The 13720-nt window shown below is 42.8% G+C and overlaps 1 protein-coding gene across 1 annotated transcript in view; it reads left to right on the top strand.

Annotated features, from left to right (window-relative positions):
* The window catches only part of LOC124043145 (gamma-aminobutyric acid type B receptor subunit 1-like), a 438637-nt gene that overhangs the window by 243937 nt on the left and 180980 nt on the right, over window positions 1-13720 (top strand). Inside the window, exon 10 of the mRNA XM_046361378.1 lies at window positions 10101-10202. Within this exon, the coding sequence (XP_046217334.1) occupies window positions 10101-10202 (102 nt within the window). The remainder of the gene's footprint in view (window positions 1-10100; window positions 10203-13720) is intronic.

Raw genomic sequence — 13720 nt, 5'->3', positions numbered from 1 at the left:
CACATGTCAGTACACACAACAAGTAGGTCACATGTCAATACATACACACAACATACATGTCAGTACATACACACAACCAGTAGGTCACATGTCAGTACACACAACCAGTAGGTCACATGTCAGTACATACACACAACCAGTAGGTCACATGTCAGTACACACAACCAGTAGGTCACATGTCAGTACATACACACAACCAGTAGGTCACATGTCAGTACACCAACCAGTAGGTCACATGTCAGTACACACAACCAGTAGGTCACATGTCAGTACACACAACCCGTGGTCACATGTCAGGACACACACACATACCAGTAGGTCATGTCAGTACACACATGACTGTAGGTCACATGTCAGTACATAACACAACCAGTAAATCACATATCAGTACATATATACAACCAGTAGGTCACATGTCAGTACACACAACCAGTAGGTCACATGTCAGTACACACAACCAGTAGGTCACATGTCAGTACATACACACAACCAGTAGGTCACCTGTCAGTACATACACACAACCAGTAGGTCACATGTCAGTACACACAACCAGTAGGTCACATGTCAGTACACACAACCAGTAGGTCACATGTCAGTACACACAACCAGTAGGTCACATGTCAGTACATACACACAACCAGTAGGTCACATGTCAGTACACACAACAAGTAGGTCACATGTCAGTACACACAACAAGTAGGTCACATGTCAGTACACACAACAAGTAGGTCACATGTCAGTACATACACACAACAGACATGTCAGTACATACACACAACCAGTAGGTCACATGGGGGAGAGGTGTTGTGAGGTGCTGATTTATCTGTTTTTTGAAAAACAGGTTTTCCAGGTGTTTACTTGCGCTACATAAGATGGAAGGGAGTTCCATGCACTCATGGCTCTGTATAATAGTGTATGTTTCCTTGAATTTGTTCTGAACCTGGGGTTAGTGTGTGTGTAAGTTGACTATGCAAACCATTTGGAATTTCTGAAACATTCATTTTTCTTGTAAAAACAAGAAGTGACGCAGTCATTCTTTCCTCAATTCTTAGCCAAGACATACTGGCTTGCATAGTATTAATATTAGCCCTCTGATTACAATGAAGAGCAAGCTGTGTCTCTCTGTTATGGGCCAGCTCCAGCTTAACTAGGTCCTTATTTGCAGCACTTGACCATATGTCTGGACAATAAACAGGATAAGATAAAACTAGAGCCTGCAGGACTTTGTGGAGTGTGGTGTCAGAAAAGCAGAGCATCTCTTTATTACGGACAGACCTCTCCCCCATCTTTACAGCTACTGAATCTATATGTTTTGACCATGACCATTTACATTCTAAGGTGATACCAAGTAATTTAGTCTCCTCAACTTGTTCAACAGAAACACCATTCATTACCAGATTCATCTGAGGTCTAGAACTTAGGGAATGATTTGTACCAAATACAGTTTTAGAGATGTTCGGGATCAGTTTATTGCTGGCCACCCATTCCAAAACAAACTGCAACTCTTTGTTAAAGGTTACAGTGACTTCATTAGCTGTGTTTGCTGATGAGTATATGTTTGAATCATCAGCATATATGGACACACATGCTTTGTTTAATGCCAGTGACAGGTCATTGGTAAAAATAGAAAAGAGTAGAGGGCCTAGAGAGCTACCCTGCGGTACACCACACGTTACATGTTGGACATTAGAGAAGCTTCCATTAAATAAAACCCTCTAAGTTATATTAAATAGATAGCCTGGATACAGCCCTTAGCTGTGGTATATTGGCCATATACCACTAACCACTGAGGTGCCTTATTGCTATAATACATTGGTTACCAACATAATTAGAGTAGAATCCACAATATGGCAGAGGTTGAAAAGCCATAACACATGTTTTCTCAACAGATGATTATGGGCAATAATAATGCCTCACAAACGTCCATTAAAACTGTACATTTAAAGTCCCTAAACTCGGCAAGAGTCTATTGTCTTGCTGATAGCCCATCAAGGACACATTGTTTCCAGAGCTCACAGGTGTGCCTGGCATGGATTGTGACTCCATCTCGTTCCTTGCCCTCTTCAACTGGTCATTCTCCGCCTGAATCTCCGCAAATGACGAGTGACTCTCCGCCAATACCGCTTTGCTCTAGACCAATGCATCAGTTGCCGCCCCTCTCTCTGCCCTCAGAGAATGTTTCTTGTTCTGTAGCTTAATCGTTTCTTTGTTTAATATTATGGTATTTCTATTCCATGAAAAAAGCTCAAATCTGATTGATTTATCAAGACCAGGCCCCACGCTCTGTCATTCAGTGATATTCCCTATTGTCCTGCTGAAAGTTGAAATAAACATCTGCATTTTGAAAGAGTATTTCTGTCATTATTTTATTAACGAAAGCATAAAGATGTTGATGAAGAAATACTGTACAACATTTTGCAGTTGCATTAGGTTTGGAGTTAGAAATGTAAAACTTTAGAGTACTTAATACATTGTAAATTGGGGGGATTTTCTTCACACCTTACCTAGATGAGCTGTTAGACTATCCTTTTGCAAAGGTATGACGAGTCTGTTGTCCCGCTAATAGCCAATTCATGGAAACATTGTTTGCAGAATTCACAGACTGCTAACACGTGTGAAAAACAAAATGCCTCCAGCATCTAGAGTGGTAGAAATATATTATTGAATTCGAAAAATAAATTAAAACCCGCATGACGTTCTGTTTTATACTAACAAGTGGTTGCCATGGGGAATCATCCAATAATAACTGGTTTGACATGGGTCTCGGAACTCACTAAAAGGCGGCTACTACATGAAACTACGTGAAAATACTTGCAGATCAATAACGTGTAGATCTAGTTCAATTTAGAGGATTGGAGGATTCTAAATTAATATCTATGGGGCATTTTTCTTTGGATGGGCAAATCTGGTCTCTGATGTTGATTTAGAAATGTAGCCTTACAGATAATATCTAAGCAGTTTTTATATAATTATAATGCAGTGTTAATTATAATAATAATTGTTGGATAACAGATCGGCTCTCGGGACTCATTAAGAGGCCTCAATCTTCAATGTGATCATGAATTCAGAACGTTACACCCATAGGTTTTAGGCCTTTAGTAGGTTATAATAATCTATGCCTTCCAAAGTTAGAATTTCGGCTGTCAGAAGTATTAAAATCAACCAATGTCAGCCTTTAAATGCTTTATTATCCAAATGTTTAATTTGCGTGTGGGTGACGGAGAGAAACAAAGTGGTACAGTTTGAGGCCATGAGGCGCAGAGTGATGCGGGCGCCGGAGAGAAAATAAACGAGTAAAAAACAGTTGCTTAGATATTCTCTGTAAGGTTTTGCATTTATAAATCAATATCACAGACCAGAAAAATGCCCCTTAGATATTAATTTAGAATCCTCCAATCCTCTAAATATAATTAGATCTACAGGGACACTTTATTGATCTGCATGTATTTTCATGTAGTTTCATGTGGTACCTTTTAATGAGTTCCGAGAGCCGTGTCATACCAGTTATTATTGGATTATTCACCATGGCAACCACCATGGCAACAACTTGTTAGTATAAAACAGAAGCCGCATTTTTAATGATTTCCGAGAGCCGTGTCAGTTGAAGTCGGATGTTTGCATACACCTTAGCCAAATACTTTTAAACTTAGTTTTTCACAATCCCTGACAATTAATCCTGTTAAAAGTCCCTGTTTTAGATCAGTTAGGATCACCACTTCATTTTAAGAATGTGAAATGTCAGAATAGTCATAGAGAGAATGTCACGACTTCCGCAGAAGTCGGTCCCTCTCCTTGTTTAGGCGGCATTCGGCGGTTGGCGTCACTGGTCTACTAGCCATCGCCAATCCACTTTTCATTTTCCATTTGTTTTGTCTTTGTTTTACACACCTGGTTTCAATTCCCCAATTACATGTTCATTATTTAACCCTCTGTTTCCCCCATGGTTTTTGTGTGTGATTGTTTTATGAATATTGTGGGCTCGGTATTACGACATGTTATTGGCATATTTGAGTAACTTACTTGTGTTACTTATCTCTGCTGTCCTGTGCCTGACTCCTCTGCACCAGCTACACCCAGACCATTACAGAGAATGATTTATTTCAGCTTTTATTTCTTTCATCACATTCCCAGTGGGACAGAAGTTTACATACACTCAATTAGTATTTGGTAGCATTGCCTTTAAATTGTTTAAATTGGGTCAAACATTTCGGGGGAGCCTTCCACAAGCTTCCCACAATAAGTTATGTGAATTGGCCCATTCCTCCTGACAGAGCTGGTGTAACTGAGTCAGGTATGTAGGCCTCCTTGCTCGCACACGCTTTTTCAGTTCTGCCCACATGTAAAAAATTGTTGGAAAAATTACATGTCTTGCACACAGTAGATGTCCTAACCGACTTGCCAGAACTATAGTTTGTTAACAAGAAATTTGTGGAGTGGTTGAAAAACAAGTTTTAATGACTCCAACCTAAGTGTAGGTAAACTTCCGACTTCAACTGTTATTGAATGAGTCACCATGGCAACCACTCGTCAGTATAAATGGTCAAAACATTTCTTTATTAAAGACTATCAGAAAGAATGTATATGTTTATGTTTATTTTGATCCAAAGCCATGAATGAGTGAGTCAGTTTTATGCTGACAAATCCTTGCTGGACTCTTTCATTAAGTTTCTTCTTCACATCATCAAAGTGTAATAAATACTCAGGGAGAAAAAGGTGTAGATTCACGCGCAGAGCGCGGCAGATGTTTATTTCACCTTCGCAGAAGGCAGGAATTGTGGTCACAGGAAGGCAATGGTCATACACAGGTAGGCAAACAGGCAGGTGAATCAAAAGAAGGACTCTGTGTTTCAGAAACAGACTCTCTATCACTCTTTCACACTGTGGTAAATAAGGATAGTTTGTTATTTAGAATGATTTATTTATCTTTTTAGAGGGATTGAAACGAAAAGCGCACCGGGCCTATTTTTCGAAAATCATCAGTCCACGTCAAGTGTAATTCTCCCATTGTATTTATCCAAGTTCTCTATCAACTGCAAATTTCATTTAGATTAAATTACTATATGCCAATCCCTCAGACATAGTTTTACCATGCAGTATCTGTTCTGCTCTGTTCAGATTCACTAGAAGCAGCAGACAATGTGATTTAATGTCTCCTTTGCTATTTTTGTTATCCATGGAACCCCTGGCCTAGGCAATTTGTCAATCGAAGGAAATAACACCAATTTCCCTGAAATCTACTGATCACTTCATGTTATTATGAGGACGATATTTTACTCTATCTAGACAATTAATCCCAATTTGCCCCCAAACTCATTGAAGATCATAGATAAATTTGGCTAACCAAATCAGCCCTTCTGACTCTCAAGACGTCGATGGAGGACTTCATCTCTACTTATGGAACCTGATGGAGGACTCCATCTCTACTTATGGAACCTGATGGAGGACTCATCTCTACTTATGGAACCTGATGGAGGACTCATCTCTACTTATGGAACCTGATGGAGGACTCATCTCTATTTATGGAACCAGATGGAGGACTCATCTCTACTTATGGAACCCGACGGAGGACTCATCTCTACTTATGGAACCAGATGGAGGACTCATCTCTACTTATGGAACCTGATGGAGGACTCATCTCTACTTATGGAACCTGATGGAGGACTCATCTCTACTTATGGAACCAGATGGAGGACTCCATCTCTACTTATGGAACCAGATGGAGGACTCCATCTCTACTTATGGAACCTGATGGAGGACTCCATCTCTACTTATGGAACCTGATGGAGGACTCATCTCTACTTATGGAACCTGATGGAGGACTCATCTCTACTTATGGAACCAGATGGAGGACTCCATCTCTACTTATGGAACCAGATGGAGGACTCCATCTCTACTTATGGAACCAGATGGAGGACTCCATCTCTACTTATGGAACCAGATGGAGGACTCCATCTCTACTTATGGAATCACAATCATAACCTATTTTAAATATTTGTTAGTAGATCTATTGCCTTTCTTAGATAAAACCAACAGAACTCTCAAATCAATTAAAACCAACCTCAGTAGGTGGACTTACATCCCAGTAGCTTTAAGCGGCAGAATATATAATGGTCGAAATGAATACATTGCCACGGCTGATTTTCTGTAGTTCAATACTTCCCATGTCTCCCCCTTCTGGCTATTGGCACAAAATTCATAGTCCAGTTTCAAGGTAAGCGATCTCGGATAAAATGAACAAACTTACAAAGAGAGAAATATATAGGAGAACTATCTGGACTAGAGGTCGACCCATTATGATTTTTCAACGACGATGCGGATTCCGATTATTGGAGGACCAAAAAAAGCGGATATCGAATAATCGGCCGATTTAAAACATTTATTTGTAGTAATAACAATTACAACAATACTGAATGAACACTTATTTTAACTTAATATAATACATCAATAAAATCAATTTAGCCTCAAATAAATAATGAAACATGTTAAATTTGGTTTAAATATTGCAGAAACAAAGTGTTTGAGAAGAAAGTAAAAGTGCAATATGTGCCATGTAAGAACGCTAACGTTTACGATCCTTGCTCAGAACATATGAAAGCTGGTGGTTCCTTTTAACACGAGTCTTCAATATTCCCAGGTAAGAAGTTTTAGGTTGTAGTTGGAGGAAGGAATTATAGGACTATTTCTCTCTATACGATTTGTATTTCATATACCTTTGACTATTGGATGTTCTTATAGGCACTTTAGTATTGCCAGTGTAACAGTATAGCTTCTGTCCCTCTCCTCGCCCCTACCTGGGCTCGAACCAGAAACACATCGACAACAGCCACTCTTGAAGCAGCGTTACCCATGCAGAGCAAGGGGAACAACCACTCCAACCACTCCAAGCGAGTGACGTTTGAAACACTATTAGCGCGCACCCCGCTAACTAGGTGGTTAGAGCGTTGGACTAGTTATCTGTAAGGTTCTTACTGCATTCCCGTAACAGGCAGTCTCCTCGTGGAGTGCAATGTAACCAGGTGGTTAGAGCGTTGGACTAGTTAACTGTAAGGTTCTTACTGCATTCGTGTAACAGGCAGTCTCCTCGTGGAGTGCAATGTAACCAGGTGGTTAGAGCGTTGGACTAGTTAACTGTAAGGTTTTTTCTTTTTTTTCTTCTGTGTTATTGACTTGTTAATTGTTTACTCCATGTGTAACTCTGTGTTGTCTGTTCACACTGCTTTGCTTTATCTTGGCCAGGTCGCAGTTGCAAATGAGAACCTGTTCTCAACTGGCCTACCTGGTTAAATAAAGGTGTTCTCAACTAGCCTACCTGGTTAAATTAAGGTGTTCTCAACTAGCCTACCTGGTTAAATAAAGGTGTTCTCAACTAGCCTACCTGGTTAAATAAAGGTGTTCTCAACTAGCCTACCTGGTTAAATAAAGGTGTTCTCAACTAGCCTACCTGGTTAAATAAAGGTGTTCTCAACTAGCCTACCTGGTTAAATAAAAGTGTTCTCAACTAGCCTACCTGGTTAAATAAAGGTGTTCTCAACTAGCCTACCTGGTTAAATTAAGGTGTTCTCAACTAGCCTACCTGGTTAAATAAAGGTGTTCTCAACTATCCTACCTGGTTAAATAAAGGTGAAATAAAAATACAAAATAAAAATAAAATGTTGCAAAATTGAATCCCCGAGCTGACAAGGTAAAATCTGTCGTTCTGCCCCTGAACAGGCAGTTAACCCACTGTTCCCAGGCCGTCATTGAAAATAAGAATTGGTTCTAAACTGACTTGCCTGGTTAAATAAAGGGTAAATAAAGGTGCAAAAAAAATAGCCAATTTTTTTAAATTGGCCAAATCGGTGTCCAAAAATATTTCCGATTGTTGTGAAAACTTGAAATCGGCCCTAATTAATCGGTCCGCCTCTAACCTGTACCAAACATGAGGTTGTATTTCCAGGCTTTAGCGTTTCATCCCATCCTGAATTGGTTTAGACATAATTATTCCTCCCCCTGGCAGAGTATAGAGAGAAATATGGTGTCTGCTATTGTCCAGGAAGAGGTGGTCTCCCCTGATACATCCTTAAACAATGTAATATGGTGTCTCCTATTGTCCTGGAAGAGGTGGTCTCCCCTGATACATCCTTAAACAATGTAATATGGTGTCTCCTATTGTCCTGGAAGAGGTGGTCTCCCCTGATACATCCTTAAACAATGTAATATGGTGTCTCCTATTGTCCAGGAAGAGGTGGTCTCCCCTGATACATCCTTAAACAATGTAATATGGTGTCTCCTATTGTCCAGGAAGAGGTGGTCTCCCCTGATACATCCTTAAACAATGTAATATGGTGTCTCCTATTGCCCTGTAAGAGGTGGTCTCCCCTGATACATCCTTAAACAATGTAATATGGTGTCTCCTATTGTCCTGGAAGAGGTGGTCTCCACTGATACCTTCTTTTAGCAATGTAAACTACACTTTGGTCCTATTATTGCTCACACAATTTATATTTGTCGCAAAATTGTAAAACAATGTAACTGAGAATCAAAATGGCATGCCCATACTCAGAGTTATAGCATGCCCATACTCAGAGTTATAGCATGCCCATACTCAGAGTTATAGCATGCCCATACTCAGAGTTATAGCATGCCTATACTCAGAGTTATAGCATGCCCATACTCAGAGCATGCCCATACTCAGAGTTATAGCATGCCCATACTCAGATAGCATTATAGCATGCCCATACTCAGAGTTATAGCATGCCTATACTCAGAGTTATAGCATGCCCATACTCAGAGTTATAGCATGCCAGAGTTATAGCATGCCCAGAGTTATAGCATGCCCATACTCAGAGTTATAGCATGCCCATACTCAGAGTTATAGCATGCCCATACTCAGAGTTATAGCATGCCCATACTCAGAGTTATAGCATGCCCATACTCAGAGTTATAGCATGCCCATACTCAGAGTTATAGCATGCCCATACTCAGAGTTATAGCATGCCCATACTCAGAGTTATAGCATGCCCATACTCAGAGTTATAGCATGCCCATACTCAGAGTTATAGCATGCCCATACTCAGAGTTATAGCATGCCCATACTCAGAGTTATAGCATGCCCATACTCAGAGTTATAGCATGCCCATACTCAGAGTTATAGCATGCCCATACTCAGAGTTATAGCATGCCCATACTCAGAGTTATAGCATGCCCATACTCAGAGTTATAGCATGCCCATACTCAGAGTTATAGCATGCCCATACTCAGAGTTATAGCATGCCCATACTCAGAGTTATAGCATGCCCATACTCAGAGTTATAGCATGCCCATACTCAGAGTTATAGGGGGTTGGGGACTGACAACCAACCTGTTGATTTCATGCAATTCTACACATTTTGCCATGACTTGTGCCATATAAATGATATCTGAGTGAGAGTAACTAACAAAATCAAATTGGGGCCCCCTGGAGGTTAGGGGCCCTGGGCACGTGACCGGCGTGACCGGCTGGTATCCGGACATGATGCTCCAAGTTTAGACAACTGGCTAGACTAATTTAGCAATAAAGCAAGTGTTAGCTGACATGGCTAATTGAATGACTGACGTAACAAGAGAACATTTGCTTATGCAAAACTCAATTTTTGCACTTGCACATACTATTCTATCTCTCAACATTACCTTCAGAACCCGAATGAGTTCTGCTTATGTCTGGAGCCAGCCCTGGTCTGTGTTTCTGTCTGTGTGTCTGTCTGTGTGTCTGTCTGTGTGTCTGTCTGTGTTTCTATCTATGTGTCTGTCTGTGTTTCTGTCTGTGTGTCTGTCTGTGTTTCTGTCTGTGTGTCTGTCTGTGTTTCTGTCTGTGTGTCTGTCTGTGTTTCTGTCTGTGTGTCTGTCTGTGTGTCTGTCTGTGTGTCTGTCTGTGTCTGTCTGTGTTTCTGTCTGTGTGTCTGTCTGTGTGTCTGTCTGTGTGTCTGTCTGTGTTTCTGTCTGTGTGTCTGTCTGTGTTTCTGTCTGTGTGTCTGTCTGTGTTTCTGTCTGTTCTGTCAAGACATGTTGTACTGAAAATACTAAACAAAAAGCATCTGAATGAAGTGATTGATGGCAGTTTTCATGTCTTATCTCTCCTCCAGACGCTGGATGATCTCGAGGCAAGGACCAAGGAGGCTGGGATAGAGATCAGCGTTCGCCAAAGCTTCCTCACCGACCCCGCCCCAGCTGTCAAGAACCTCAAGGTGCCTCCTTCACTTCCCACCTTCCTCCCCTCCCTTCCTCCCTTCCTCCCTCCCTTCCTCCCTCTTTCCCTCTCCCTCTTACCTCCCTCCCTTCCTCCCTCCCTTCCTCCCTCTTTCCCTCTCCCTCTTACCTCCCTCCCTTCCTCCCTCCCTTCCTCCCTCTTTCCCTCTCCCTCTTACCTCCCTCCCTTCCTCCCTCCCTTCCTCCCTCCCTCTTTCCCTCTCCCTCTTACCTCCCTCCCTTCCTCCCTCCCTCTCTCTCACCTCCCTCCCTCCTTCCCTTACACTCTCTTCCTGGTTTATCCCCCCTGCTGCCATAGCAACTGCCAGGTGATTGAACACATGAGATCAATCACGTCCGAGCTTGGTGAACAAACCCCAGAGAGACTCTAACCACACACACACACACACACACACACACACACACACACACACACACACACACACACACACACACACACACACACACACACACACACACACACACACACACACACACACACACACACACACACACACACACACACACACACACACACACACACACACACCATTAGTACACAGGAGCAGCAAGGACCCCGGCTGGCATAACGAATCAGACATAATCACCGCTGCCACCACACCCGCAGAAACACTGGGCGAGCTGGAAATCCTGTCTTTTATTTTGAAGAGACTCAAGTTAATTAGAGCATAAGGTTGACCCCCTCTACCTTTCTGTTCCCCCTCTACCCTCCTCTACCTTTCTGTTCCCCCTCTACCCTCCTCTACCTTTCTGTTCCCCCTCTACCCTCCTCTACCTTTCTGTTCCCCCTCTACCCTCCTCTACCTCTCTGTTCCCCCTCTACCCTCCTTTCTGTTCCCCCTCTACCCTCTTCTACCTCTCTGTTCCCCCTCTACCCTCCTCTACCTTTCTGTTCCCCCTCTACCCTCCTTTCTGTTCCCCCTCTACCCTCCTCTACCTTTCTGTCCCCCCTATACCCTCCTCTACCTCTCTGTTCCTCCTCTACCTTTCTGTTCCCCCTCTACCCTCCTCTACCTTTCTGTTCCCCCTCTACCCTCCTTTCTGTTCCTCCCTCTACCCTCCTCTACCTCTCTGTTCCCCCTCTACCCTCCTCTACCTTTCTGTTCCTCCTCTACCCTCCTCTACCTTTCTGTTCCCCCTCTACCCTCCTCTACCTTTCTGTTCCCCCTCTACCCTCCTCTGCCTTTCTGTTCCCCCTCTACCCTCCTCTACCTCTCTGTTCCCCCTCTACCCTCCTCTACATTTCTGTTCCCCCTCTACCCTCCTCTACCTTTCTGTTCCCCCTCTACCCTCCTCTACCTTTCTGTTCCCCCTCTACCCTCCTCTACCTTTCTGTTCCTCCTCTACCCTCCTCTACCTTTCTGTTCCCCCTCTACCCTCCTTTCTGTTCCCCCTCTACCCTCCTCTACCTTTCTGTTCCTCCTCTACCCTCCTCTACCTCTCTGTTCCCCCTCTACCCTCCTCTATCTCTCTGTTCCACCTCTACCCTCCTTTCTGTTCCCCCTCTACCCTCCTCTACCTCTCTGTTCCCCCTCTACCTTTCCTTTTTCCCCTCTACCCTCCTCTACCTCTCTGTTCCCCCTCTACCCTCCTCTACCTCTCTGTTCCCCCTCTACCCTCCTCTACCTTTCTGTTCTCACTCTACCCTCCTCTACCTTTCTGTTCCTCCTCTACCTTTCTGTTCTCCCTCTACCCTCCTCTACCTTTCTGTTCCCCCTCTACCCTCCTCTACCTTTCTGTTCCCCCTCTACCCTCCTCTACTTCTCTGTTCCCCCTCTACCCTCCTCTACCTCTCTGTTCCCCCTCTACCCTCCTCTACCTCTCTGTTCCCCCTCTACCCTCCTCTACCTTTCTGTTCCCCCTCTACCTTTCTGTTCCCCCTCTACCTTTCTGTTCCTCCTCTGCCTTTCTGTTCTCCCTCTACCCTCCTCTACCTCTCTGTTCCCCCTCTACCCTCCTCTACCTCTCTGTTCCCCCTCTACCCTCCTCTACCTTTCTGTTCCTCCTCTACCTTTCTGTTCTCCCTCTACCCTCCTCTACCTTTCTGTTCCCCCTCTACCCTCCTCTACCTTTCTGTTCCCCCTCTACCCTCCTCTACTTCTCTGTTCCTCCTCTACCCTCCTCTACCTCTCTGTTCCCCTCTACCCTCCTCTACCTTTCTGTTCCCCTTCTACCTTCCTCTACCTTTCTGTTCCCCCTCTACCTTTCTGTTCCTCCTCTACCTTTCTGTTCCCCCTCTACCCTCCTCTACCTTTCTGTTCCCCTAACCCCCTCTACCTCCTGTAGTGTCTTGACTATCATTGAAGGGATGACTGTTATATTATCAAATTAATTCTCTGTGTAATGATTGCGTGATTAAACTAATCATGTAAACATGAATTAACTAGGAAGTCGGGCACCACGGGAACATGTTTAAAGAGTTACTATTTTCTGAATTGAACTCTCTTCAGATATTTTCATATCTTATCGATTACAGTCCCATATAAATGTATTATCACCCCATAGGTCATATTCTGAATGTCGCAAACTCTTTTGATATCTGCACAAACCCTAGATTAATGATGAATCAGCGATATACAAATTGACTTAATTATTTATTTACTAACTAACTTAATAATCACACAGAATTACATAAACACACACACACACACAGGAAATGTTACACATTGAATACGACATAATGCAATGAAAAGTCCCTAGTGGACTAAACCGGTATGACGGCTTGTTACACAAAAGGAAAAGGGTGGGGCATGTAAAGAAAGAGCGGGAGAAAAGACAAAGGACTTCACTATCATACACACAATGGATAACTATGCTCATGGAATTGCAATTGGCATATTTACGTGTGTCTTTTGTCTTTGCTGTCTCTCCGTTGAAAACAATCGATCCACCTGGGGAGTAATCGACAGAAAGTCTTTCGTAGTTGTAGCTCTGTTATAATGGATACGTCAGGCGTACCAATGGTCGTTCGATAGGGACGTGTTCTCTTCTCGTCATCCGTCGACTATCCTAGACAATTTGACATATACAGCTGCAGAATGTGAATGTGCAGTCTTTGGTTTTGTAGATTTATTAACCGTTCGTGAGGTTTGGACTGCGTCCTCACGTCTTCTGGTTTCAGAGTTCTATCCATTACGGCTCTCTCAGCTCACGCTGTTGCTCTCGTTGGCCTAATGTACATTTTGTCATTAGGCCACTTGGGGAAAAAGAGGCTGTGTCTGTGCTCACGTGGGCGTGGCCACTGAATTGGTTTAGACTTCATATGAAAAACAGTTCTCTCATTTAGAAGGCTAACGTCACATTTCATCTTCTCACAAATAGTTTCATATTTAATCATATAAGTTCCACAACATTTAGATGTACGTCTGGTAACTGGGAAATATACACATTCAGAGATACAGTTATGTTGTTCTACTGTCCTTAGTTACAATACAAATGATTAACAAATACGACAGGATTGTTGTTTAAATAGCCATGGACCATTCCAAATGTTTGA

The sequence above is a fragment of the Oncorhynchus gorbuscha genome, linkage group LG09 (genome assembly GCF_021184085.1).
Source record: "Oncorhynchus gorbuscha isolate QuinsamMale2020 ecotype Even-year linkage group LG09, OgorEven_v1.0, whole genome shotgun sequence".
Classification (NCBI taxonomy): Eukaryota; Metazoa; Chordata; class Actinopteri; order Salmoniformes; family Salmonidae; genus Oncorhynchus; species Oncorhynchus gorbuscha.
The sequence above is the reverse complement of the archived record's forward strand: the minus strand, read 5'-3'. Positions and strand labels throughout refer to the sequence as shown.